Source organism: Miscanthus floridulus, chromosome 6, assembly GCF_019320115.1.
Source record: "Miscanthus floridulus cultivar M001 chromosome 6, ASM1932011v1, whole genome shotgun sequence".
NCBI lineage: Eukaryota > Viridiplantae > Streptophyta > Magnoliopsida > Poales > Poaceae > Miscanthus > Miscanthus floridulus.
In genome coordinates this window covers 129,527,349-129,554,301 of record NC_089585.1, presented here as the reverse complement: position 1 = coordinate 129,554,301, position 26,953 = coordinate 129,527,349, and the positions used below count along the sequence as shown (strand labels likewise).

The following is a 26,953-nucleotide window of genomic DNA, read 5'->3' as shown; positions in this document are numbered from 1 at the left end:
TGCTCGGCGCTCACTAGTTTCCTTTTTCTAGCTTCTGATGAACTAGACAATGCAGACTCTATCGGTGTTTTCTATTCCTAGAATCCATTCCTAATCCAAACATGCATGGGCTTCCTTGTGCAGCCGGTAACTTGCCAGCTTCCACACGCGTGATGGCGTCGCGGTCTCGCGGGCTTGTGAAAGAAAAAGAGACGTGGCTAAGCAGCTGCTGAGCCCCGAGACATGCAAAGAAGCTCTTTCTCCCTTTCCTTCCGGCCGGCACGGCACATCTCCAGGGATGACGCGCAACCCCCGCGGGCACGCAAGCGCAGGCCCCATCCATGCGGCATGCCCACGTCCCTGGCAGATAAGGTTCCTCCGCAGCTGGTGCAAGCGGCTGATGGCTGGCCCCACATGGCAGAGGATCTCTCCCGTGAACCGGTGGCCCCACACGTCGGCCTCCCTCGCCCCGCCCCACCGCGACACTCTCCCGCCGTTAACCGCTCCGGGCCGCAGGATGGTTTGGTGAGGAGCCGACGCCTACGGATTCCTCCACGTCGCGCCATCCGACGGCCGCAGATTCCCCAATCAAATCTCAGTCTCCCACTACCTCCGGTCGTATAAAACCAGGAGCCTTCACCCACTTCCCACTTCCTCCTCCGGTCCTCCCTATCCTCCACCTCCGCATCGTCGTCCTCTCTCCGGCTCCGCCCCTTACCCAACCCACCCACCTTCGCCATGTTCCGGACCTTCACGAAGCTTCGGGATGCAGCGGTGCCGCTCGCCGCCTCGGCGGTACGGCGGTGCTCCGGCGGCAGCGGCAGCAGCCGGATCCGGGCCGAGGCCAACTGCCCGCGCTGCGACGCCCACATGTCGGTCCAATTCTCCCTCCAGCAGCTCCCGGCGCCCCCTCCGGCCGCTGCCGGGGCCATAGATGGTGCCCAGCACCACAACCACGACGGGGCGGGCGTGTGCCCGGCCTGCCGGGGCGCGTTCCTGTTCCGCGCCCAGCGGATCGACCCGCTGCGGGGCGCGTTCCTCGAGATCCCCGGCGGCGTCGGGGCCGACGACGAGGACGCGGAGAGCGGAGGATTCGCCGATCGGATCAAGATGATGTTATCGGAGCGCCCGCCCGACGAGTTCCCCCCGTTGCCGCAGTCGCCCCCGATGCAGATGCCGCAGTATCCGGTGCGACGGAAGCTGCGGAGGAGACAGAGGGAGGAAGGAGGAGGAGGAGGAGGAGGAGGAGGAGGAGGAGGCGGTGGCGGTGGCGGTAACGGTAACGGCGGGGACTCGTCCTCGGGAGGGGAGGGCACTAGCGCTTCGCCTAAGAGGGAGTGGTGGGGTGGAGCCAGCCTCGGCGATGAGCTGCCAACCCCTCGGGAGATGTGCCGGAGGCTTGATGAGTTCGTCATCGGCCAGGCCAAGGCAAAAAAGGTGTCCCGTATGTCCCCACTTCTGCCTTCCTTTTTAACAATGCTGCGAATTTTGGTTAAAATGTGACTTATTCCAGTTGAGTGAAACGATGCTATAGAGCCTAGACCGTATAGCTCAGTGCGGTTTCTTTAACACTGAATTGGCGAATTTCGAGATGTTAGGTGTGAATGCGAAATGGATCTCAATCTGCTTCCAAGTTTCAATATTAAAGTTTCTGGTTTTCACGCAGATGGTACAGATGGAGATGGTTGTTGTGGCAGAATGGTAGGTGACCATGGAAGGCATCTCAGTTCCTGCTTCTTTGGCATTAAACTGAGAATGTTTGATTAACATGCAGATAGGGGGTGTTTGCTTCGGACCTTGGAAATCTTGTCTGGACCAGGCAGCGATGCCAAGTGTTTGATTTTGAACACCTGGGGTTGGATGTGCTTGCCAGGCCGTGACTCCCAAGGGAGGCTGCGAACCAAACACCCGAACTGATGGGACTTCTATTATGTGATTTAGATATCTGATTGGGCTTGCCAGAAAATTGATTAGCTATGATGGAATTTTGCAAATGCGTCACCATCACCCAAGGCAACAAGCACAGTTTCTTCATCGTTCATCCTATGCTAGTATTGGCATTGTGCCCCTTTTTCAAATTTCTGATGTTAAAAGTTACGTAGTAACTTCACATCTTGATGGATGGACTTTGGGTGGTGGTTTGCTATGGATTCCCGTAGTTTCTACACTTGGTTGTGGAAAATTAACGTGGAAACCAGATGGCTTTATTGATACAATCAATAGCTCGATTACAGTATGCAGTTATTTTTTGTGTATGAGATATCTGTGTCCTTACGGATAAGTGAACTAAATTAGCAGAAGTTTTTAGTGTCCCCCCCCAAAGCAACCTCCGAAAAGGGCAGGGAGTAGGTGGCAATTAGCAACATGTGTCACCAATTTCCACACTAGTTTTTAGTTGAAAAGAAAGTAATTGGTGACACATGTTGCTAAAAGCAGGATTCCTTTCAATCATGGAGTGGAGTTAAATACGTAAATGCTTATGCACCATGATCCTTTTTCTAAGAGCAAACATAGTTTTCACATGCTTATTACAGATACTTTTTCCTTGCAGGTGCTATCTGTAGCTGTATACAACCATTACAAGAGAATATATAATGCAAATGTACAGAAAGAGTTAGTCTCTGTCCTTTAACTTACCTGCCTTAGCTTTGCTTTTTTTAACATATCTCTGCAATATCATAAACAAGCTACTAAGCTTTGTTACACATTTGCAATGGGCGACTCATACTGTCGCATGTAAATTTAATTTGCTGATTGCTATGTCATGCCTTCTTTTTTTCTCGCATGTATGTGTTGATGCTGTATCCAGATCTGCTGCTAATTCTGGGCTTCCTGACGCTGGACATGATGATCAAAATATTGTAGAAATAGATAAAAGCAATGTACTCCTAATGGGCCCAACGGGCTCAGGTTCGTATTCCTTTATTTTTTAAAAACATATCTTGCATACCTTCCATGCTTCAAGGACGCTTTGCACATTTATAACTAAAGTTACTATAAGTTGGAGCTGACAGTTAAATCTTTTTCCATCCTATCTGCTGACAGGAAAAACATTGCTTGCAAAAACATTAGCACGCATTGTAAATGTACCATTCGTTATAGCTGATGCGACATCATTAACGCAGGCAAGTTCATTACTGACTTACAAACATTGTTATCTTTAGAATGCCTTGGAAGAGCCCCACTGAAATGCATTAAACTGATTTCTGAAAATTCTCAAAACATGCACTGCTGCTAACTTTATTTGTGTTCTTTCACTATTTTAGTTTCTCATTTCACAAAATTCTTCAGCATCATATGTTACCCCTAGCTTCTGAGCTTAAGTGAAAAGTAATTCTGATACTGGGAACTGGGAACTGGCATTTTTCTTTATTATTTGCATCTGGTCCTCCTTTTATCATATTCAGCTGTTGTGCACCTGTGGCTATATTAATTGTATTGAAGCTATATGGAGAAATTGGATATATGCAGTTACACTAGAATGTGTGAGTTCGAGTTGGAACCAAAACTAAAGTTTGCTGCATTATACAGGCTGGATATGTAGGGGAGGATGTAGAGTCGATACTGCAGAAATTACTTGTGGTAAGTGTGGCTGGCTATTATGTGCCTTTACTCTAGTTGTTGAATTGCCTTTTATCTGTTCATATAGATTCACAAATAGGGGAAAAAAAATACTATTCCAGAATCCTCATGACATTCTAAATTTTGTTCAGGCTGCTGAGTATGATGTTCAGGCTGCACAACAAGGGATAGTGTACATAGATGAAATAGATAAAATAACAAAGAAGGTACTGATTCTTTTAATTTTTTCTTGGGTAGCTTATTTAGTTTTAAAATTTCTAAACGGTACCATGTTTCAGGCAGAGAGTGCAAATGTTAGTAGAGATGTATCTGGAGAAGGTGTTCAACAAGCATTGTTGAAAATCCTAGAAGGAACTGTAAGTGACTACAATTGCGTTTTTATTTTGTGGCTGCAGAATTAGGAGTTTAGAAGCTATCTTTGATTGGCTTTTTTATAAGAATCTTTGATTGACTTTAACTGCCCGTCAAGAGACTACAATAGTGATCCTCTGTATGTTGCTTACTTATTCGTATTCCTAATGCAGGTTGTCAGTATTCCTGAGAAAGGATCACGCAAGAATTCTCGCAATGATAGTATACAGGTTACATACTCTATGTGGTCCTTAATGAATGCATGCACTATATATTATATGGGTCAAATTTGGATTCAATTAGATGAAAAAAGTTCTTTAATTTTTATGTCATAAGGCTTTGTTGTTGTTGTTGTTGTTGTTGTTGAAGGACTCTGTACTAGAGTACATAGTGAACAGAGGAAGTGTTGCCTCAAAAGCATTTCTTGACAATCAGATAACAACAAACACACTGGTCGTGTTAAAAATGTGCAAGGCATAAATATTCTACTCCCTGAAGGGCGGGCCTGGTGCAAGCGGTAGAGTCTTACCGCCTGTGACCGGAAGGTCCCGGGTTCGAGTCGCGGTCTCCTCGCATTGCATAGGCGAGGGTAAGGCTTGCCACTGATACCCTTCCCCAAACCCCGCACAGAGCGGGAGCTCTCTGCACTGGGTACGCCCTTTATAAATATTCTACTCCCTCCGTCTTAAAATATAAGGGATCCAGAGTTCAAAAGTTGTACCAAAATACAAGTATTCTGGGTCCTCAGCCCCCTCTCCCCTTTGTCCTTTTTGGTAGCAAATATTGATATTCCTTTTAAACTTGGCGTCTGTCAAGAGCACGGTGATCCAAGGCAGCAGGCCCTCGACTACGGAGCTCGTAGTCTCCGGCTGAGTCTTCCAGGGCGGAGGTTATACCCCTCACGGCCGCCTGGGCTTAAACACGAGAGGGAGGGAAGGAGATTGGTAATTGATCTTGCTTAATCCTCCATAATCCGAGTACAAGGTATATAAGGGCCAACCGGCCAACTAATTTTGGAAACAAACTCCTAATTTTGGGGCCTAATCTCCTCCTAGCCACTAAGATCGGCCCTGCCATCTACGTTCGCGGCAGCCGCGGCCGCTGCGTGGCGCGCGCGCTCCGCGGCTCGCTTCGCTGCTCTGCGGACGTCGCGCGCCCTGCGGCATCTCGCGTACGCCGTGCCCCACATGACATCTCTCCCCTCCTCGCGAAGCAGCTCGTCCTCGAGCTGGAAGAGTGGGAACTGCTCGCGGAAGGCATCGAGGTCCTCCCAAGTTGCAGACTCCGGTGGTTCGCCACGCCAATGAACGAGCAGCTGGCGTACTCCGCGCGCCAGGCGAGAGCGCTCCACCCGAACAGGCTCCGGGGTCACCCCACTCCATGATGGAGGGGCGGCAAGGCTGGTGGAGTCGACGGAGGCGTGCCGACGAACTTCTTCAGGACGCTGACATGAAAGACGTCGTGGATGCGCGCCTGTGGAGGAAGATCCAGTCGAACCGCGACGTCGTTGATCAGCTCCTCAACACGATACGGCCCGATGTAGCGTGGCTTCAGCTTGCCCGTGGTAGCTTGCGGCAGGGAAGACATGGTGCGCTGACAGAGGCGAAGCAGCACCCAATCGCCCACTTCGTAGGACACCTGGCGATGGTGACGGTCGTAGTGGCGCTTATGCACCTGCTGCGCCTGCTCCAGGCGGTAGTGGACGTCGGCGAGGAAGGCGGAACGCTCCTCCATGTCGCGAGCCAGAGCAGCTACCCGAGTCTCCCCAGGCTCGTAGGAGCGGAGGGTGGGTGGGTCACGGCCGTAGACCACGCGGAACGGCGTCTCCCGGAGTGAGGTCTGGTAGGCCGTGTTGTACACGTACTCGGCCCAGGGAAGCCACCGCAGCCATTGTCTAGGTCGATCACCTGTGAAACACCTGAGGTACATTACGATGACGCGGTTAGCGGACTCCGTCTGACCGTCAGACTGAGGGTGGAAGGCGGACGACATGTGCAGCTTGGTGCCCATAAGCCGCATCAGCTCGCGCCAAAACAGCGAGGTGAACACCGGGTCGCGGTCGGAGACGATGGACTGCGGTATGCCGTGCAGGCGCACGATGTCGTTGAAGAACGCCTGGGCCACGGTCTCGGCGGTGTACGGGTGCGCCAGGGGGATGAAGTGGCAGTATTTGCTGAAGCGGTCGACGACGGAGAGGATCACCGACTTGCCGTTCACCCGCGGCAAGGCTTCCACGAAATCGAAGCCAATGTCGGCCCAGACCGTGGTGGGAACTGGCAGCGGTAAGAGGAGGCCGGCTGGGTGGAGGTGCTCCGTCTTGTACCGCTGGCAAGTGAGGCATGGCCGCACAAAGTCCTGCACACACCGACGCATATTGGGAAAGTGAAAGTCACGGCGAAGACGATGCAGCGTACGCTGGACCCCCTCGTGGCCGTCGTCGTGGATGGCAGCCACGATCTCCTGCAGCAGCGGTGACGACGGCGGTATGTACAGCCGGCCATCGAAGGTGACGAGGCCATCGGTGATCGCCCACGGCGCAGTCCGGGTGCCCGCGGCGAGCTCGTCGTGCACGGCCACCAGGGCCGGGTCCGTGGCTTGTGCGTGGCGGAGGCGGCTGATGAAGTCGAACCGGGGGCCCGAGACCGCCAGGAGCGTGCCCACAGCGGCTTCATCGGTGTCCCGTCGGGAGAGAGCGTCAGCCACCGTGTTCGTCGCGCCGGCCTTGTACTCCACGGTGAAGTCGAAGCCCAGCAGCTTGCCGACCCAGTGATGTTGTGGGATCGTGGCGAGGCGCTGGTCGAGGAGGTACTTGAGGCTGTAGTGGTCCGTCTTGATGAAGAAGCGGCGCCCCCAGAGGTACGGACGCCAGTGGCGGACGGCTAGGACGAGGCCGATCAGCTCCCGCTCGTAAGCTGCCAGCGAGCGATGGCGAGGAGCCACCGGCCGACTGAAGAAAGCAATCGGGTGGCCCTCCTGGATGAGCACCGCCCCGAAACCGTACGTGGATGCATCACACTCCACGATGAAGGGCTTAGTGAAGTCCGGGAGCGCCAGCACCGGTGCCGAGGTCACGACCCCTTTGAGGGCGAGGAAAGCCGCGGCGGCGTCATCGTTCCATGAGAATCCTTCCTTCTTCAGAAGTGCGGTGAGGGGGGCAGCGATGGAGCCGAAGTTGTGGACGAACTTCCTGTAGTAGCCTGCGAGGCCCAGGAAACCGCGCACCGCGCGCGTCGAGCGGGGCTGCGGCCACTCATGGATGGCTTGGACCTTGGCGGGGTCCATGGCCACTCCGGACGCCGAGATGATGTGGCCGAGGTAGCCGACGGAGTCGACGCCGAACGAACACTTGGACCTCTTGACAAAGAGGCGGTGTTGGCGTAGGAGGGTCAGGACGACGCGGAGATGCTGCAGGTGGTCGGCCCAGCTCCTGCTGTAAATTAGGATGTCGTCGAAGAAAACAAGGACGAACCGGCGGAGGTGGGCGCGCAGCACGTCGTTCATGAGTGCCTGGAAAGTTGCCGGGGCGTTGCACAGCCCGAACGGCATCACCAGGAACTCGTACAGGCCGTCATGGGTACGGAACGCCGTTTTGTGAATGTCCTCCGGCCGCATCCGTACCTGATGGTACCCCGACCGCAGGTCGAGTTTGGTGAAGAAGCGCGCCCCGTGGAGCTCATCCAGAAGCTCGTCGACGACGGGTATGGGGAACGCATCTTTTACGGTGAGGGCGTTCAAGGTGCGGTAGTCGACGCAGAAGCGCCATGAGCCATCCGCCTTCTTGACGAGGAGGACCGGTGATGAGAACGCCGAGTCGCTGCGGCGGACGATGCCCTGTTGGATCATAGCGGAGCATTGGCGTTCCAGCTCGTCCTTGTGCGCCGCCGGGTACCGGTACGGGCGGACTGCCACCGGCGCTGCGTCCGGCTTGAGGGTGATGCTGTGGTCGCGGGCGCGGGGCGGTGGCAGTCCCGTGGGCTCGGCGAAGATGTCCCCGAACGTGGCCAGCAGCTCACCGAGGAGCGGCGCGCTGGCCATGGTGGAGTGGAGCTGCAGCGCGGTGGCGATCGGCACGCCGGTCCAGTGTACGGGGCGCCCGTGGAGCTGAAACGCCATGGAGGGCGCTGCGAAGTCCCAGACCACCGGCCCGAGGGTGGCCAACCACTGAGTACCGAGCACCACATCGAAACCTGCAAGTGGCATGACAAACAGATCGATGTTGAAGATGGTGCCGGTGATGGTGACTGGGGCCGCGCGGATAACCCCGGGGCACGAGACCCGCTCGCCGTTGGCCACGACGGCGGTGAGCCGAGGTCGGGGCTCCACCCTAAGCCCTGTGCGTGCCGCTGCCCCGGCGGAGATGAAGTTGTGGGTCGAGCCGCTGTCGAGGAGGGCGACGAGTGAGGCGGCACCCACGACGACGGCGAGCTGCATCGTGCCGCCGTAGGGCACGCCGGCGACCGCGTGCAAGGAGAAGACGGGGGCTTCCGAGTCCCCGATCTCGGCCGCAGCGTCCGCCCCCTCGTCGTCGATCGCCACGCCCTCGAGGAAGAAGATGCGCTTGCAGAACCTGTTATGGCCACGCGAATACTTTTCATTACAGTTAAAGCAGAGCCCTTGGCGACGCCGTTCCGCCATCTCCTCCTGGGTGAGGCGCCGCTGATTACCCTCGCCACGGCCCTGCTGGGCAGCCGCTGGGGGGGGAGGGAGCGCGAGCAGGGGCGGCGGCGCTGGAAGCGCGGGCCTCGCCGCGGGCGCGGGAATGATACCGCGCTGGGGAGCCCGAGGCGGGGGAGGCGGCGGCCGGTCGGCCTCCATCAGCTCCACCTGCCTTGCCAAACTCATGGCCGCCGCGAGGGACTCCGGGTTGTGGATGCGGACGGCATGGCTGAGCGGCGGCAGGAGTCCGCCGGTGAAGAGCTGGACGCGCTGCGCCTCGTCCAGACGGCCCGCTCGAGGTAGGAGGGCCTGGAAGCGGTTGGCGTACTCCTCCACGGTCCCGGTGCGCCGGCACTCCGCGAGCTCGAACAACGGTGCTGAACGAAGAGGAGGCCCGAACCGAAGGTTCAGGAGTTCCATGAATCGCCCCCAGGTCGGCGTACCCTCGTCCTCCTGGAGCTGCGTGTACCATAGCTGCGCGACGTCGTCCAGGTGGTAGGACGCCATCCACACGCGCTCTTCTGCCATGGTACGATGCTGGCGGAAATACGAGTCGCACTTGTTGAGGAAAAGCATGGGATCAGTCGTGCCGTCGAAGCGGGGAAAATCCCACTTCTTGTGCTTGGGCGGATGATCCGGGAGCGGTCCCTCCGGGCGGTGCTCACCGCCACCGCCGGACGACGACGCGGACTTCTCCATCTTCATCACCGCCATGTCGGCCTTCATGGTGGCCATATCGGCGGAGAGGGTCTTCAGGGATTCCAGGATGTCGGCAAGGGTCGGTTCGGCCATGGTGGGTGCTGGTGGGGAGTTGGGGCGGTGGTGGGCGGCTGCGGCTGTAGAGGATTGCGTGGAACGGGTGGGAGAGGATCGTCGAGACCTTGATACCAGGTTGTCAAGAGCACGGTAATCCAAGGCAGCAGGCCCTCGACTACGGAGCTCGTAGTCTCCGGCTGAGTCTTCCAGGGCGGAGGTTATACCCCTCACGGCCGCCTGGGCTTAAACACGAGAGGGAGGGAAGGAGATTGGTAATTGATCTTGCTTAATCCTCCATAATCCGAGTACAAGGTATATAAGGGCCAACCGGCCAACTAATTTTGGAAACAAACTCCTAATTTTGGGGCCTAATCTCCTCCTAGCCACTAAGATCGGCCCTGCCATCTGCGTTCGCGGCAGCCGCGGCCGCTGCGTGGCGCGCGCGCTCCTCGCGCTCCGCGGCTCGCTCCGCTGCTCTGCGGACGTCGCGCGCCCTGCGGCGTCTCGCGTACGCCGTGCCCCACATGACAGCGTCGCTCAAAACAACCACTCAATAATTAAGGAAAATAACAACTGAACTACTCCCTCCATCCTAATTAGTGAGGGGCAAGATGGTCTTTTGCCAGGATTCTTATTTTATCTAAAAATCACTTTGATACCTTGTATTTTAGGACGGAGGGAGTATATGTTTGCCACTCTGTATTTGCTTAGATATTGTGGACATTGTAAATTCATCATGGTACTTCACTGTTTTCAGTGCGACATGCCTGTAACAGAATCTCATGAATCATGATACTGCAGATAGACACGACAGATATTCTTTTTATATGTGGTGGTGCTTTTGTGGACTTGGAAAAGACTATTTCTGAAAGGTATTGCAGATTTCATGTGTAGATAGGTTATTCCAAAGAAATTCACACAGAAACTGAACCCTAGCTTTTGGCGTGAATCAGGCGCCAAGATTCATCTATAGGATTTGGGGCACCCGTTCGTACAAACATGAGAAGTTCTGGAGCTAGCTGTCCAATGGTTACCTCATCTTTGTTTGAATCTGTAAGCATATGGTCGATTTCTTTTGCATCAATCCTACGAGTCTTTCATGTCTGAATAATTGTTCCTTGCATACTCATTAACTGGATAATCCAACTGCATTGGCAGGTTGAGAGTGGTGATCTTGTTAGATATGGTCTAATTCCAGAGTTCATTGGTCGTTTGCCCATTCTAGTAAGTTTGGCAGCTCTGAATGAAGGTCAGCTCGTTCAGGTAGTTTGTTCAGCTGTTATAATGATGATGAAAACTAATTATTCAAGAAGCAGCTCTTACATGATTTTCATGAAAAAAGGTCCCTTGCATGCTGAAGCTCATTAAAATGATTTTATCTGCTCAGGTTCTGACAGAACCGAAGAATTCACTTTCCAAACAATACAGGAAAATGTTTAACCTGAACAAAGTGAGCCCAGAAAAACTTATTATTGTACCATATCTTGTATCAATCAATTTCTGATCTTATATTACACATTTTGGTTTATCAGGTTAGGCTGCACTTCACTGACGGTGCACTTAGATTGGTAGCTAAGAAGGCGATAGCTAAAAGCACTGGTGCTCGTGGTTTAAGAGCCATCTTGGAAACTGTTCTATTGGAGGCCATGTATGAGGTAGGCCTCTTGAACTGTTACACAACAAGATGCAAAGTTGAACCATGCATTCTGAATCTCCTGTTGAGCAGATTCCAGATGAAAAATCAGGAAATGAGCGAGTAGACGCTGTTGTGGTGGATGAGGAGGCGATTGGTTCTGTTGATAGGCCAGGTTGTGGGGCTAAAATTCTACGAGGGGATGGTGCATTGGACCACTACATAACAAGAACAAATGTGATGAATTTACGGGTATGATACCTGATGTCAAGCAAGAAACACTAATACCATGAAAATTTGTTATTAGCTTAGGACTAGGAGATCAAGATCATATATACTTTCCACTCATTTTCATCTTTATTATATCCTTGGTGAAAATTAGCCCTGAAATGGAGCATTTCTTTTGCTTTACTAACATCTGCTATCAAGTGCAGGAAACTAACGATGGTTTGGCCGGGGAGCTCGAGGAAGCGTACATGCTGTCTAGAATTGTTAGCTTGTAACTAAAAAGGCTGGAGGAAGCGTATATGCTGAGTTCTGACCAACTTCGTACATCATGTAACATGTCTACCCCAACACAGATCGGCTACTTTTTGCTCACAAAATCACCTGTAATCTGTTTCCGTACCTGCTGAGCTCTGACGAGCAGATAGATCCGGAGCACCATTTTCATGTAAACAGGAGTTGCCTTTTGATTGAGCAACCGTCCTGCGGAGTAAATTGTTGCCCATTTTTTCTGCTGCCCCCAACTGGGCAGCTGGATTGTGGTTGGCAGAGTTGTAAAGATCATCAATTTACTGATATGATATGATAAGAAGGTGCACTTTCACAGGGCACACCAGATCAAGTGTTCCAGGCTTCTCTGTCCGTTGGTAGGTTTCAGAATCCACTAGCAAATATGTTCACCCGTTGTAAGGGGATGTGAGGGGATATATAGCTTGTTGCATAATAACAGTCGACTCGCGGCTTAGAGATTCATTCAATGATCACAACATGCATTCTGATGTCCGGACGTGTGCTGCTCTATAACTAGTATGAGCATGTGAGCTTTAGAGATTGTCAGCTAGAATCTATAGTATTTTTCCCTTATAATAAATCAGCTTCAGCCGGCTTTAATACCAGTCGAAAAGGCCCTATTTAATGATCGTGTATCACAATTAATCTTAAGATCGGACTCCACTCTATGTTTGGACATATTGTTCCAAATATGGACACCAAGAGTGTGATAGACCATGAAAACACTGTGTTTCAATTTCATCTTGGATTGGACTCTGCATCATGTTTGGAAACATGTATGGGTACGGAAGAGAGTGAATGATTAAGGAAACATGCAGGTGGAGATGTTGAACAAAAATAACTCCGTTTAACAAAATAAAATCTAAGAAGACTTTTTGATCAAAGGCATCGTGTATAGCGTAAATGGAGAATGGCACTAGCAGCAGGAGTACTTCGTTACGAATGGGAATGTTATTATGGTAACCCCACTTGAGTTACTGCTTGCTTAACACTTCTTAACATTCCGTGCTTATAAAATATAGTAAAAACTCCAAAAAATGGACAGGACCATCCGTCGACTCAAGAAAGAATTCCTTTATTTCGACTAGAAACTATATAAATTTTTTCATTGCCGTCCAAAAATATATCTTCCCTTTATTACCATTGATAAATGATTACTATAGTTTTCAGTGGCACATTCAAATTCACGCCGTCTCACATTCAAATCACACTGTACAGGTTCATCGATGAACTGACTTGCCAATGAGCCACAAAGGACGAGGAACAAAGCCGTGGACCAAGGACAGTACATTAGATCATTAGGAGGACAATCAGCAAGTTTAATGTACCACAAAAAGGTAACGCATTGTCCTTGGCACATAAACAGGAGATAGATACAGAACCGAACATAGCACAGTATACAAGGCCCATCTCAATGGCCTAAACAGCTCATACTGATTCCGATTAAGTTGTAGTCCTAGTTTATTACAAGCAGAAGCAACATAAAAAGTTCACATACAAAACATCAGAACCCTTGCCAGAGCAAATTCAACCTTCCATTTCTTGATGCAATTAAGAGGTAGTAGATACATCTTCTACCAAAGTCTCCTCTTCTTCGTCAAATTTTGAAATCTATGCAAATATGAAAAGCACAGTAAGTTCACACACAAGTAACAGGAGTGACATATGAGAAACAACAAATTTGAGTCACTTGGCAAGAAAACTAGAAATGAATATGTAGAGCTTGATGCACAACAATTTAACTTATAGAAAGTGCAGCATGATGCAAGGGGAAAAAACTGATTTGGGCAACAATTTCTATTGACCAAGATCTCAACATTTTGGGACGAACATGTTGCTGATTGAGAACTAAGCAAGACATCAATAATTCAGAAATATACAACAAGTTGACATTTTGTGCTCACTTATTTTTTTAAAGCTACACTATCAATACACCTACATGCATAGATTTGTAAATAATATTTGCAGAAACATTAAGAGCATTTATAGACAATTTTTATTTCTTATTTGATAATTTCCTAACAAACTCAGGAGATTCTTCTTCAGCTTGCTTTAGTTTCAAATACGATCACAAACTGCAGAAATATAGAAAGCAAAACCTATGTTAAGTGTTTGCAGGAAGATCAAAACTTTCAGAACTCCCTCGTCAGCCACTTCAAATTTGACTTCAACAATCTTAAGGTTTTCTGATATTGCAGCAGATCCCTCCATCTGACTGTAGCTTCCAATAATTTAAAACTTATGTTCAGGTCCCTATGGTAAAAACATTTCATCAAGATAAATAGATGAAACAAAATACTGTAAGCAACAGTTGTCATGCAGAAAATATATGTACCTTGGAAAAAATTTGAAGAGTGAGCTTCTCTAGAACTAGCGAGTGTTTAAGAAGACAAGCTAATTCACGGAAGTCAGGAGGCACACACCAATATTCATTTAGTAACAAAGTCTTTAACATTCTGAACATGGGGCACCATTTCACATCTCGTTTGAAAATGAACTGGAGAAAGTACAAACAAAAAATATCAGGCAAACTTTACAGTGAACATAATGATTTAAGAACGCACCTAGTGGCAATATATCCAAAACACAAATGTCTGTATAGATGAGATTCATCGATGTTCTACAATCAATATAAATATTGCTGAAGAAATGAGTCATTGACATGTAATACGGAGTATATAAAACGAATTAAAGGATAAAATGTAAGTATACCTTCTGGGATTCATCTGTCAAGACCAAAGTCTTAGCTCCTGATAAACCATTCAGAAGCACAGATTTCTTGTTTTTGTCGACATTGGCAGTGCTACCGTTAAAATTATCACCTTCCAGGCCATAACACCCTTGACAGTGCTCATCATCACAATCCCCAGATTCAGAATTATAAGACTCATCCAACCACATACAATCGGTGCCAAATCTGACAAATGCCACTGCTAATAATGGCATGCTCATAAGCACAGGAGTCCTGTCCCATGGGTTCTCTAGCCACAGTGAAATAGTACTTGGGACATCAATTATAGTGCGGCTGCTCATTGAAGGAGGAATCGATGACACTCAGGTGCTTCACAGAGTTAGACGAGATCCTCTTGGCATGGTCAAAGTCACCATTGTTGATATATAGATCTTCCAGTCCCGGACAGCCTGATAAATCAAGGAAGCTGTCATTCAATTTTGTGTCGTACAGCTCTAGCCTCCGCAGGTGCCGTGAGACAAGAGGCAGGTTGTCCACATGAAAATGAAGGCCCCTGACATCATTCTCCCGGGTGATACTGAGCATGAGCCGCCGAACTTGACACCGGATGACGTGCCGGATCCAGAGGTTGACGTAGGGCACGTCCACGTCGTCGCGCACATCGAACAAGAACTCGCAACTGTCGAGCGGCGCGCCGCCACGGAGGAGGAGCGGGTGGTCCACGAACTCCCGAAGCTCCCCCGAGGACACCAGGTCGTCCGGGGCGCACGGCGGCTCGGGCGCATTGGCGGCGGTGATGTGCAGGCCCGCCACGCCCTCCCAGAGTCGGCGCCAGCGCCGAGCCAGGACACGCGTCCGCACAGCCGACTGCGCCGGGAGGAAGGAGAGGACGTGCTGCAGTATCTCGTCCGGAAGGGCGGCGAAGGCGTCACCCGCGGCGGCGGCGGCGCCGGCCGGACTGGTCGGTTCCTTGGCCGCTGGCCCCTTAGGCATTCCGTCGAACAGGCAGCGGGCGGGGGCGCTCTGTGGGACAAAGTCGCTATAGCACAAGATAAGGGGTGAGCAGGCGGCGGCAGTGCGAAGAGAAGAATGGAGATCTCCCGGCGGGTACCACCTCACCTTCCTTTGGAAGCCGCCAGCAGGTTCACCAGCGGCGAGGAGTCGGGGAGACAGGAGGCCGAGGGAGGCGAAGGAACCGAAGAGGTTGCAAGGAATGAGGGAGTGTTTAGTGACCGTCTCATCGGATGTTACGAGTATGCATAAGTATTAAATATAGATTAATTATAAAACTAATTATATAGTTTATAATTAATTTATGAGACGAATCCTTTAAACTTAATTAGTTCATGATTTGACAATGTTTTGTTATAGTAAACATGTGCTAATAACGGATTAATTAAGCTTAAAAAATTCATCTAGTGAAATACTGACAGATTATAAAATTTATTTTTTTATTAGTCTGAATACCCCGTGTAATATCCTTCCCTAAATTTGAGGAGCCAGATCCAGACTCCCGCTGAGTCGGGGTAGAGAAATGGCACTGCACTCCACTGCACCTGATGGCATCGATGAATGGTGGGTCCATCAGCACGCATCCAAGTTCATTCCAACGGTGCACAAAAGAATTTCCAGTCCACTTCTGTAGCAACGAGGACATTTTGATCCCAGCAGCTACTCGCTTCGTCAAAAAGGATGTCACCTGCTCCTTCCGGTAAAAAAAAAGTGTCACTACGAGGTTCATGTTATCGAACATCTATAAATTTGATTAGGTTGTAATCTCTAAGGATCCAAACGGTAGCTTGATTAGGGCCATGTACAGCGCCGTCTCTTCCTCTGTCCCTTGGTCACCGTTTTTACGAAAAACACCCTCGTTTCACTTGGAGACGGCTGCCCCGTCAGGCGACGGCGAGGGCCCGTGCTCCGAGACCGAATCGCCGGATGAAGCAGCGTTGTAGGAGTCGTCTTCTCAACTCGACGAATGATGCGGATCCCGCGTGGGCACACACGGAATCTGGTATTCGCGCGCGTGGTAGGATGTTGCGCGCCTTGGCCGCCGCGCCATGGGCTCGCGCGGCAACCTCCGCCGCGCCGCGAGCCACGCTGCAGGCTACGCGCGACGACCTCCGCCCTGTCGCCGCGAGACGCGCGGACCAGCTCCGTCGCACCGCGGGCTGCGCACGGGCGAGCTCCGCCCCGGCTGTCGTGAACCGCTTAGGCGACCTCCGTCGCTCCGCCGGGGCCGCGCGGGAGCCATGCGGGTGAGCTCCGCCCTGAGCAGGTCACTGTCAGTCCCTGGGATTGTTTGTCCTATCAGCTATTGCAACTCGAGCACCCTTCTGGCTTGTGTGGTATGGATATGTATGCTGTATTTTCTTACCACATATCTCAAAGTATAGTACATTGTTCCATGTGGATTTTTCATTTCTTCCATCTGGCCAAAATTTTGTTGATTTAGCAGGAAGTGACGCCTGCTTACAATGGGAAAGGTCATTCGCCAACTCAGGTCTGTTGTGCTCTAGTCATCTGTCTTTGACAGAGAAAACTACAGTCCCAATCATATTAGTGCTACTTTTGTAATTGGGAAAACGGTGTTTTTGCCCCTGTCCAGAGGTTTAATCGTGATTTTACCTCTGTTTTTTCAACTTTGTGATTTTACCTCTGTTATTTTGAAACGAATGAGCCGTTTGCCCCTGGTTTGGATGTCCGTTATTTAGAGGCTGATTAAACGATTTAAAAAAAAACAAAACACATAAAATCAGATGCGAAATGACTGAAATGCCCTTCCTCTTTGTTCTTATCCGCTCGTTCTCTTCGTTGCTATCTGGTGCGGACAGAAGACCGGCGGCCGAGCACCGTCGCGGCCGCGCGCCCTCTGCGCCCGCCGGCCATGGCGCTCCAGCAACCCCGCGCCCGCGCGACGGCGGCCCTCGGTGACCTCGCCCGCCGGTCATGGCGGCTCCGGCAACCCGCATCGGGGCGACGTGGGCGCGGAGCGGCTCGGGACGCGGGGGCGAGCGTCGCGGCATCAGGGCGGGCGGCGGCGGTGCTTGCCGCGGCTGCCGGGGCGCCTGGCGACGTTGGACGCGGAGCGGGCCGGGGCGCAGCCGTGAGGGCTCGCCCGCACCGTGCGCTCGCCGGAGGCTGCGAGGGCTCGCCCGCGCCGTGCGCTCGCCGGCCACCGCTGCGCTCGGCGGCTACCGCGAGGGCTCGCTCGCGCCGCGCGCTCGCCGGCCGCCGCGAGGGCTCGTAACCAGATATCCCATTGTCCCTTTGCAGCGCTATATGGCCCATCTCATATCAATTTACTTTTGCTGGTTTGGTTCAGACTCTCGTGTTGATCCGGGCTTGGTACACGGTTTCGTCCGCGTGATGCTGACGTGTTTAGGAGTGTAGTAGATGCGTGAAGCTTTTGGCTGTCTAGCTCTACCATATTGGTTCTAATTCTACTATTGCTTGATTATACGTCAAGTCAAATCTAATTGCTTGGTTCTATTAGTGCTCGCGTGCTTGACTAGCTACATTCTTCCGAAACTTCCCCTTTATTTTGCCTTTTGTTTTAGTTTCAAAATAATAATTTATCAAAACGTGCTCCAGCTTGGTCCAGTCTGATATAGTCTAGATTTGTTAAATCACCATATGTCACATGGGAGTTTCTAGCAAGTTTCAGTTTCAGAATGTTTCTTTGGCGGTGTTGTAGAATTCTGAATTCAGAATGATTTTTTGGCGTTGTCGTAGAATTCTGAATTGGGTTGGAGTCACAGATGAACTCATGCTGAGTTAGGTCCAGAGTTATTGAGCAAAGCCGGGAATTGTCCACTTTGCTTTGGATTGTTCCTGTTTCGTGCAAGTATATTCTAAGCTGGCCCACAGCGATACAAATTTGTCTGGTTTCATCCACTACCCCTTCGACAGTGACTCCAAGTATGGGGCACAATACTGGCTACAACAGTATCTGTTCTTGTGCTGACCTTTCTTTCTTTTTTTATTTACTGAAGATCACGTTAATGTATGTGTAGATTAAGAAGATCATGCACAACCTGCGGCAGTATCAGGTCCCTTTGCAGCGCTATATGGCCATGATGGACCTTCAGGTATCCCAGTTTATCCTTTCTACTCTTATATGAAAGCTTGCGACTGCCAGCATAATTGAAATGAGATGTTCACTTAGAACGAATGGTTGGTTGCATCATTGTGCTTAACAACTCCTGTTTTCAGGAGAGGAACGAGAGGCTTTTCTACAAGCTTTTAATTGATAATGTGGAGGAGCTGCTTCCTGTTGTTTACACACCAACTGTAGGTGAGGCCTGCCAGAAGTATGGGTCCATCTTTCGACAACCACAGGGTCTGTATGTCAGCCTGAGGGACAAGTATGTGTGCCTGTATTTGCTCGAAATTTACAAAAATATATAGCTGTTTCCTATCTACCTATGTGATCTGGACTGACCTCGAGGTGCATTCCAGGGGGAGGGTCCTAGAAGTTCTAAGGAACTGGCCACATAGGGACATTCAAGTTATCTGTGTTACTGATGGTAAGCGAATCTTGGGACTTGGAGATTTGGGTTGTCAGGTATGATTCTCATTAGTTGCGTATTACTTGAGGGCCTTTGCTTATATTATACTGAATCCTTCTATAGGGAATGGGAATTCCTGTAGGCAAGCTTGCTCTATACACTGCTCTTGGAGGAGTTCGTCCATCAGCTGTAAGCGGTCATATCTTTTCTGTCCCCTTTTTGGTTGCATCTCTTGTAATGGTCCTGTATGTTTGGTACCAACAAACAACTAAGTTATCGTAATTGGCGAATTCTAAATTACGTTGCAGTGTTTGCCTATCACAATTGACGTTGGCACAAATAATGAGAAACTGCTTAATGATGAGTTCTACATTGGACTCCGGCAAAAACGTGCAACTGGCGAGGTATGTAGTTGTGTCGAGATTGCTGGGAGTTAGGAATTCGCAAAATATGTGACGCTTGAGAACTTATCTGTGCATTTTCCTTAATGGCAGGAGTATGATGAGCTTATGGAAGAGTTCATGGCTGCTGTTAAGCAAATCTACGGTGAGAAAGTCCTCATTCAGGTGAGTTAGACTCAAAATTGTACTTTTGCTATGCCAGATTAATTGAGATAACCATCCTTCAGTTTATTGCCTTTTGTGGTTGGAACACTCACTAGAATTGCTGCTGCTCTGTCGAGAAAAATATTTTAATGTTAGTATATTATATAAGCAACTTTTCTCTGCCAGTAACGATGTGGCTGTAGTTCGTTCTCATCAACTTTCACATGTTTTCTTATCCATTCATTTCTGGAAGGACATCTGGTATAATTTTGCCATCATTCTTTCTGTCCAGAGGGAGCGTTTAGCCACCTGGAGATCGCCATCACCTGCGTCCTGCGGCCGCCCCTGCGCCTTGTGCCAGAGACCATCCTGCGCGGCGTCGCCTAATCGGTACCGACTTCAGAAGGTTTCACCGGGAGAAGGCGGCAGCGTCCAGAGCTATGCCGACGCTGGACGCGGCGGCATCGAGCAGAGACCAAAGCCTCAGAAAGCTAGAGTCGCTGATGATCCTAGCCTTAGCTTGTACATGGAGAGGCGTATGTGTGCAGCGTGATCATCTACATCTGGTTTCTGCTATACAGGAACTAATTTGAGACCAGAACACACGGAAACACGGCGGAGTCCAGTCCACTGTCTACATATGAATCGATCTCTGTAGCATCTTATGTAATCTCCCATCCCAACATTATGAACCTTTTGATCCCAAAATTTTGAATATTTATCAATATTAAATCTGAGTTCAAATAATTGCAAGTTGTGCCAAATATGTTTGACCAAATTTAATCAATTATCAGCATACAATAAAAAAGTCTAATTCCAAATCAGGGTAAAATCACAATTAGGCATAACAAACAGGGGCAAAATCGCATGGGCATTTATGTCATTTTGTACAAAGTTTAACACCGTTAGGGGTGGATGACGGAGCAGGGGCAAACTGGTGCTTCGTGAATGGCACAGTAGGGGTAAATTCACAAAGTCAAAAAAATAGGGACAAAATCACAATTTCGATACAAAACAAGGGTACAAACGCAAGAACCCCTTTGTAATTTGTCTTGAACCAAATGCCCTTCAACATTGCACTGTTGAATGCCTCAATTTGGACATCTATATGAATATCTTCCTTAGAGTTGGAAGTTTACTGAATATGCCTCAATTCGCCAACTCAGGTCTGTTGAAGCCAATGATGGATCTTTTGATGAAGAAAAAAGAAGAGTCACTTGTTGTTAATTCGGACTGCAGTAGCAACAGCGTGCCGCCCTCAATTGGAATCAAGAGTTCTCGCTGACGTACTGTACTACTCAACGTGAAAAGAGAGATCACATGCCTGGTCGAAGTCAACACAATTGTTGGCCGTGGGAGGAGAAAAGAAGATTAGTAGAGGGAGAAATGCGAAGGGGATGGAGAGTTCTAGCTGGTCATTTTATTTGTTTTGTTGTGTTGGTTGGAGACAAAATGCACAAAATCACGCACACAAATCCACTCTTCATGAGTGTCATGTGGACAAAATTCTCATACCATTTTATTAGGATAAATTATTGGTGAGGTTCCGGAGATGCGGATAATCGCTCTGTTCGTTTGAGTTTGTTTGACTTATAAGTCATGACTAAAAGTATTGTTGATTAGTTTGGTGTAAAAAAAAATACTGTTCGTTGGCTGATAAGTGATGATTTATAAGTCAAATATGACTAAGCGAACAGGCTGAATATTGTTGATCACCAGTAGCCTTGTTTCGCAAGCACATACTCCCTCCTTCCAAGAATATTTGTCGTTCTCGTTTTTTGAGAAACAATTTTAACAAAATATATATTAAAAAATATTATTATTTATGATACATAATTAGTATCATTGGAAAGATCTTTAAATATAGTTTTTTAACAAATTTATTTGGAGACACAAATGTTGTACATATTTTATACAAATTAAATCAAAATTATAACATAGATACCGAAAATGACAGATAAATTGGGACTGAGGAAGTACTCTGCAAACCCTTCTGCGGTTTTTCTTTTTTGACTGGACAGTAAAAATCCTACTCCGTACTCCTCGATGCAGACGCCCCCCAAGTATCGAGGCATCTGGTCCGGTGCTCCTGTGCCCCCTCTCGCTGTCAGAAAGATCCAGCTGGAGTGCTGGAGCAGGTGGAGTCACGCCCGGGGCACAACGGTAAACGCTATTTTTTCATATAATAAATTAATCAAGTCAGCACGTGTTTAATTCCAGAAAGTTGAAATTTAGAGCTATTGTAGCACTTTAATTTTTATTTGGCAATTAGTGTTCAATCATGAACTAATTAGGCTCAAAACGTTCGTCTCGTAATTTCCCACCAAACTGTGTAATTAATTTTTTTTCATCTACATTTAATGCTCTATGCACAAGCCACAAATATTCGATGTGATAGATACTATAGCACTTTTTAAAAATTTAAGGTGGAACTAAACCAGCGTCATGGCTTCTCTGCCAAATAAACAGGACAAAAACCTCCGGGGTGCTGGAGTGACAAAGATCAACAAGACAAGCGAGGGGGGCCATACCCATAGTGGCTTCCACCGCTTCTCCGCGCCCTTTCTCCCCCCTACCCCCCTTTTCCCGCCCTTAAGCACCCTGCCAAACCCTCTTTAAACCCTCGCGTCATACTAAAAGATTTCTCGCGTTGTTGGCTTCTCGCCGCGATCTGTCCGGGGTAGCCGCAACGGAGGATCCTCGAGCCCAATTTCATAGGTTTCATTTCCGATTTTGAGGTTTTGGGTGGTGGGGATTGTTGGGTTCCCTTTGCCTTTGTTTGACCGGCTCTGACTTGGGAGTGTGTGCTGCTGTCGTTAGCTCACTGGGAGCGGTAGCAGATCTTTGAAGATCAACCCCTACAAACCTACAAAGCCTCCGAATCTATTCGTTTTCGAAAGGTTCATGCTGGTCTCCGGAAAGTTTTACTTTTTGAGGCGCAATTTTGGTTCAAGGTTGCTCGATTTGAGCGAGGCTTTTGGGGATTTCTTGGAGGTTCTTGGTTGGGCGGTGGATCCGGCCTACGGCGATGTCTTCTGCCGACTCCCTCACCTCCGGCCGGAGCCGCCGCGCGGGGACGCCCCTTCCCCGCCCGAAGCGTGTCCGCATCTACTTCGTGGACGCCGACGCCACGGACACCGACCACTCCTCCGGCGACGAGGACGAGCGCGCCAAGCGGCGCGTGCGGGAGGTCATCCACATCGACGTGCAGGCCGCCTCAGCTCAGACGCGGGCGGCGGAGGCGCAGGCGCTGGTGCTCCCGAAGAAGCGGCCACTGCCGTCCCAGGCGGCGCTCGTGCGGCGCCACGCCTCGGGGGCCGGGTTCCGGCGGCGTTTCCCGGGCGTGCGGCTCCGGCCGTGGGGCAAGTTCGCGGCGGAGATCCGCGACCCGCGCCATCGGAAGCGCCTGTGGCTCGGCACCTTCGACACCGCCGAGGAGGCCGCCGCTGCCTACGACGACGCCGCGCTCCGCCTCAAGGGCTCCCACGTCGCCAAGTTCCCCGCCGAGGCGCCTTCTTCCCCCTGGTCGCACATGAGGCTCCGCCCTCGCAGGGAGAACCCCCTGGAAACGACGGAGGGTGCCGCGGAAGAAGACGGAGAGGCTCTCGCCTCGGCCCCGGCGGCGGCGGCGCCCGCGTCGCTGGATCCGCAGGCGGTGGACGGCCCCACCCTGGTCTGCCTGTTCGCGTCGCCGACCTCCGTTCTCCATTACGCCGCCGACGAGGTGCTGGCCGCACCTGCCCTGCCGGCGTTCGAGTTCCTCTATTCTGGGCTTGGTGAGCCCGGCGACCTCAGCGCTGCGACGGCGCCGTCGAAGGCGGCGGAGTTCGACTGCCTGCCGTGGTGGGAGGGCGAGGACTTCGTGACGGCGACAGGCCTCACGGCATCAGCCGGCGCTGCCGTCAGCGTGATATGACGGCGTTACCTTTTACACCTCTCGGGGCTCGGGCCTCGGCCTATTGGCGCCTTTTCGGGCTCTCGGGGCGGGAGGCGCCGTTTTGGGCGCTCGGGGCGGGAGACCCGTGGGCGGCCGTGCAGCGGGCCAGGGGCATCGAAGTATAAAAAACTATTATTTTATTTGTAATTAACTGCTGCTGCTAGAGCAGTGGGCAGTGGAGCAGTGACTAGTGAGTGGTTGCTTGTGGCGGCAAGTCCATGGCGTAGGCGTGGCGGGCCCCACGGGCTCTGCTTTCTCTGCGCGGGTGCCTTGAACCGCACGGCTTCCGCGTGGAAAGGCAGCAGTGCTCTGTTTTTGGAGTGGGAGTGTGATCTGTGACTGTGACTCTGATTGTAATTTGCTGGTCTTCGTCCTGAACTGTAATTGTTGGTAAGCTAGCCATTGGTGGCCTTTGATGCATGCCCAAAACGTAATGTCGTCGTCGTCGTGTACTAGAATACTACTCCCTTTTTAACTATAAGTTCTTACTTCCAGAAAAATCAAATTACTCAACTTTAACAAGATGTATTAAAAATATTAATATTTTTAATACTGTTTTCTATAAATGTTAGATCGTTGAATTTCTTTTCGCAATAAACATAGTTAAATTTCTTTTCGCAACTTTAACCCGAGTATCACTTAAAAAAGAGGGAGTAGAAATGTACCTGAGTGGCAACATTCATGCAAATCTCACATCGAATCACTTTCCAAATGCAGAATATATTATCGAAAATCTCTATCATTTGTGCAACACTGCAACTAGTGAAGCATAAAAAAAACATGACTATTTCTTAACAAATAGCCTGTGAGAAATAAAACCATTTGTCCATTCTAATCACAAAAAACTATGATGCGTGTGAACATAGTTTCATACTCGCACACCATGATGCGTGTGATTGCAAAAATATTTTATCTTCCAGACACTCCATTTTGATTATGAGTGGCCCGGCTGGTTTCGCTGAAATTTGACTTATGTTGATGTTTATGTTGATTTGTTTTGAGAGAAAAATAGTTCATTCGTTGAAAAGTATTGCCGAAGAACAGAGCGAATACTGCTACTAGGAATATCCACTTCTACGATGAATAGATTTCGTCATTGAAAGTCAAATTCGTCGTAATTTCAGTTTTATGATGAATTTATGACGAAAACCGGTTTGTCATAGAAGTTGCGTCACTCTTGCATATCTATGACGAATCTAGCAAAATCGTCATAGAAATACCTCGACCTGTGACGAAAAACAGATCGTCATATAACTGTTTTGGCATGCGTGGCAAAGGGCTGCCACGGTGGTGGGCGCTTCCATTGGAGAAGCTTTCAACGTGTATATGCTATAGCCCACGTGTACATGTTATAGCCGGTTGCATTGGAGATAGTTCGGATACGTGTCACCTTCTTATTGCACAACATGTCCATCTCTGGTTCTTGCACGTTTCAGGTTCTTATTGGACCACGTGTCGTTTCCCTGTTGTTCCACAGGTTAGTTTTCTACTGGCACATGTGTTGTGTTGTCGTTGGATCATGTGTCACTTCTTCATTGGACCACGTGTTGTATTTTTATTGGTCCACATCTCCGTTTTTTATTTGACCACGCGTCACTATGTTGTCCGTCCACATGTCGTATTTTTATACGTCCACGTGGCTTGACGCTTTCCTTCCACGTGTCGGATTTTTAATAGCCCACATGTCATGCCCTGGCCAATTCACGTGTCGTGCACTGGTTCGTCCGCGTGTCGTATTTTTATTTGATCACGTGGCCTGTCCTGGTTCTATCGCGTGGAGTACAATCAATTCGTCATAAAAGTAATTGGAGATCGTCACTACTGCACAGACTAACTACATAACTATTTAGCCTGGCAATCAAATAACAATAAGTACATCAAACCACATTAAACTGGCATATGAGTCCACACATCAAACCAGCACATGAGTCCACACATCAAACCACAAATATTCACCGCATCGAGCCATTGGAGTTGAAGACTGAGAATTACCAGAAGAGCTGAAGCACGTGCATAGCTCACAGAGATTGCTGTACTCCTTCTGTTGCCGTTTCTTGTATTCCTCCAGCTCTCTTTCAGTCTTTTCTGTCTTCCTCTTTAGTTCATCCACTTGATCGACGAGGGTAGCAAAACTTTTCTGTTCAGCAGCAAGCTGTTTCTGAAGCATTCTCTCTGTCAATGTCTCTATTCTAGTGGAGCTTGTCTGGATACCAACATTCTTCAAAAAAAGGTTGTTGCCGCTTCCTTAGGAGAGGGCCTTGCCCTAGTGGACGCAGAGGACCTTACAAACAACATCAGCACTAGTAATTGGTTGCTGCCCATCAGTAATAGGTTCTGCTTGCATAGTTTTCATAGCTTCCTACGAAATTCAATCAGTAAAACATTAGGTTACAGATAGTGTCAGAGGACTTCAATTGAAAACCCAAGAGATTGATTCATAACAAGTAATACATAAGTCTTACTCAGCCTACTGTTGATAGAGATTACATAAGTTTTAGTAGATTTTAGTAGATTTCCATAACATTAGGATCCTGCTATGTTTCCTTTTTTATGGCAATGGCTTCAATAGATTTTAAGGAAAGCAAAAGAAGGTACTTACAACTGTTGCTCTTGCAACATCGCTCAAGCCATTTTTCATACTGGTATGGAAGTCCCTGAAGACTTCCACAGCATTAATATCTTCATCAGGTGGACCATTTTCTTCTTTAAGTCCTTGTTGTTGTTCTGCTACATTCCTCTTGTTCTCCTTCTGTTCACATTGCACATAAGTTTCGATTTATATTTATACAAAGGCAAGAGTAACAATAAAACACAATCATCACTTATAAACTTTTGCATCTGGACAACATAGGAGCGAGATCCTGTAGCCTGGTGGTACTTCACTTTTGCACGGTTTCGCTTGTTCTTCTCAGATGTTTCCTATAGCTTTATTTGTGTTAGACTGTAGCACAAGTAGACCATAGCAAGACTAGATAGGAAATCGATGGGTTCACACACCTTGTTCTAAGCACTACACCAAATCTTAACAAGTTCACACCATCGTGCATCATTCATGGACAAGACAGGAGAGGTCAAACGGATCTGATTAGTAGGGACGCCATTGAAGTATGTTCTCTTCAACCTATAGCGTTCCTGCCGTACCATAGATTGCATTATATTTTGGCAAGCTTTTTTTTTGTTGGTGAGTGAGCATCGTTAATGCGTAACCTTCCCTGCACACAGTAGTGTGAATGAAAAGTAAATCCATTAAAGTTGCTCAAAGCATAGTTGAATGTCAACAGAGGATACACATACATACATTTAGCCTTTTCATAAATCTTGTGCAATAGACGGTGCCGGGCTTCTCTCTCTTGTATTCTTTCTAATGCGTCAAAATTGATACTTCCTTCCTAACTACTACACCCGCCTCTGAGGCAAACTTGGCATCTTGCACTGGATCATGTGGCCTTCTATTCCCCTTAGCAACAGAGATGCGCATCCTCGCTCCTCCTAGTGATTTGCTCATTTTATCAAGCATAATTCCACGAGTTCGAGGCCTCGGCTTCCTCGCTCTTCCTGGTAGTGGTACTATATAGTTTTCATACATTCAAATTGTTAGAAAGTTATATGGATATCAAATAGCTAGTGTAAATTGATTGATAGACATCTGTAAGGTAATACCAATCTAGGCAACCTTCATCGTTCTGTGGGTGGGGGAGACAGGAGTTTGCTAAGAGGGCTCCTCTTTAGCAGGGCTATCATCATATGGCCATGAGGAGTCTCTCTCAGGGCTAGGTAGGGTGCCATCCTGACCAA

The 26,953-nt window shown here is 49.3% G+C and overlaps 3 protein-coding genes and 1 pseudogene across 4 annotated transcripts; 3 read left to right on the top strand and 1 right to left on the bottom strand.

Annotated features, from left to right (window-relative positions):
- The first annotated feature begins 638 nt into the window (after positions 1-638).
- LOC136456958 (CLP protease regulatory subunit CLPX1, mitochondrial-like) lies at positions 639-11,795 on the top strand. The gene is made up of 15 exons (XM_066456974.1): positions 639-1,416; positions 2,531-2,592; positions 2,789-2,889; positions 3,025-3,104; positions 3,511-3,561; positions 3,693-3,767; positions 3,840-3,917; positions 4,086-4,142; positions 10,126-10,196; positions 10,278-10,377; positions 10,483-10,587; positions 10,712-10,774; positions 10,857-10,979; positions 11,051-11,209; positions 11,392-11,795. The coding sequence occupies exons 1-15, from the start codon at positions 718-720 to the stop codon at positions 11,458-11,460; spliced, it is 1,893 nt and encodes a 630-aa protein (XP_066313071.1). The 5' UTR covers positions 639-717; the 3' UTR covers positions 11,461-11,795.
- A 996-nt stretch (positions 11,796-12,791) lies between these two features.
- Positions 12,792-15,388, bottom strand: LOC136459596 (F-box protein At5g03100-like; annotated as a pseudogene).
- Positions 15,389-17,253: 1,865 nt separating this feature from the next.
- LOC136459595 (NADP-dependent malic enzyme, chloroplastic-like) lies at positions 17,254-19,968 on the top strand. Of its 2 annotated transcripts, XM_066459438.1 has the most exons (9): positions 17,254-18,086; positions 18,182-18,256; positions 18,381-18,532; positions 18,627-18,732; positions 18,800-18,865; positions 18,985-19,080; positions 19,171-19,242; positions 19,514-19,757; positions 19,803-19,968. In XM_066459438.1, exons 2-9 carry the CDS (start codon positions 18,194-18,196, stop codon positions 19,877-19,879), a joined length of 876 nt encoding a protein of 291 aa, XP_066315535.1. In that variant the 5' UTR covers positions 17,254-18,086; positions 18,182-18,193; the 3' UTR covers positions 19,880-19,968. The 2 variants fall into 2 exon arrangements, with proteins under 2 accessions (XP_066315535.1, XP_066315533.1); XM_066459436.1 differs by having other exon boundaries at positions 17,254-18,256.
- Positions 19,969-21,955: 1,987 nt separating this feature from the next.
- On the top strand, positions 21,956-23,578 carry LOC136459594 (ethylene-responsive transcription factor CRF3-like). The gene has a single exon (XM_066459435.1). The coding sequence runs from the start codon at positions 22,250-22,252 to the stop codon at positions 23,135-23,137; it is 888 nt and encodes a 295-aa protein (XP_066315532.1). The 5' UTR covers positions 21,956-22,249; the 3' UTR covers positions 23,138-23,578.
- Positions 23,579-26,953: the final 3,375 nt, after the last annotated feature.

Coding starts and splice junctions, on each gene's coding strand:
- LOC136456958 (XM_066456974.1), top strand. CDS start 718: ATGTTCCGGACCTTCACGAAGCTTCGGGATGCAGCGGTGCCGCTCGCC. Junction 2,890..3,024: donor AATGGGCCCAACGGGCTCAG/GTTCGTATTCCT, acceptor ATCTGCTGACAG/GAAAAACATTGCTTGCAAAA. Junction 3,562..3,692: donor TACTGCAGAAATTACTTGTG/GTAAGTGTGGCT, acceptor AATTTTGTTCAG/GCTGCTGAGTATGATGTTCA.
- LOC136459595 (XM_066459438.1), top strand. CDS start 18,194: ATGCACAACCTGCGGCAGTATCAGGTCCCTTTGCAGCGCTATATGGCC. Junction 18,257..18,380: donor TGGCCATGATGGACCTTCAG/GTATCCCAGTTT, acceptor TCCTGTTTTCAG/GAGAGGAACGAGAGGCTTTT. Junction 19,243..19,513: donor GTGAGAAAGTCCTCATTCAG/GTGAGTTAGACT, acceptor CTTTCTGTCCAG/AGGGAGCGTTTAGCCACCTG.
- LOC136459594 (XM_066459435.1), top strand. CDS start 22,250: ATGTCTTCTGCCGACTCCCTCACCTCCGGCCGGAGCCGCCGCGCGGGG.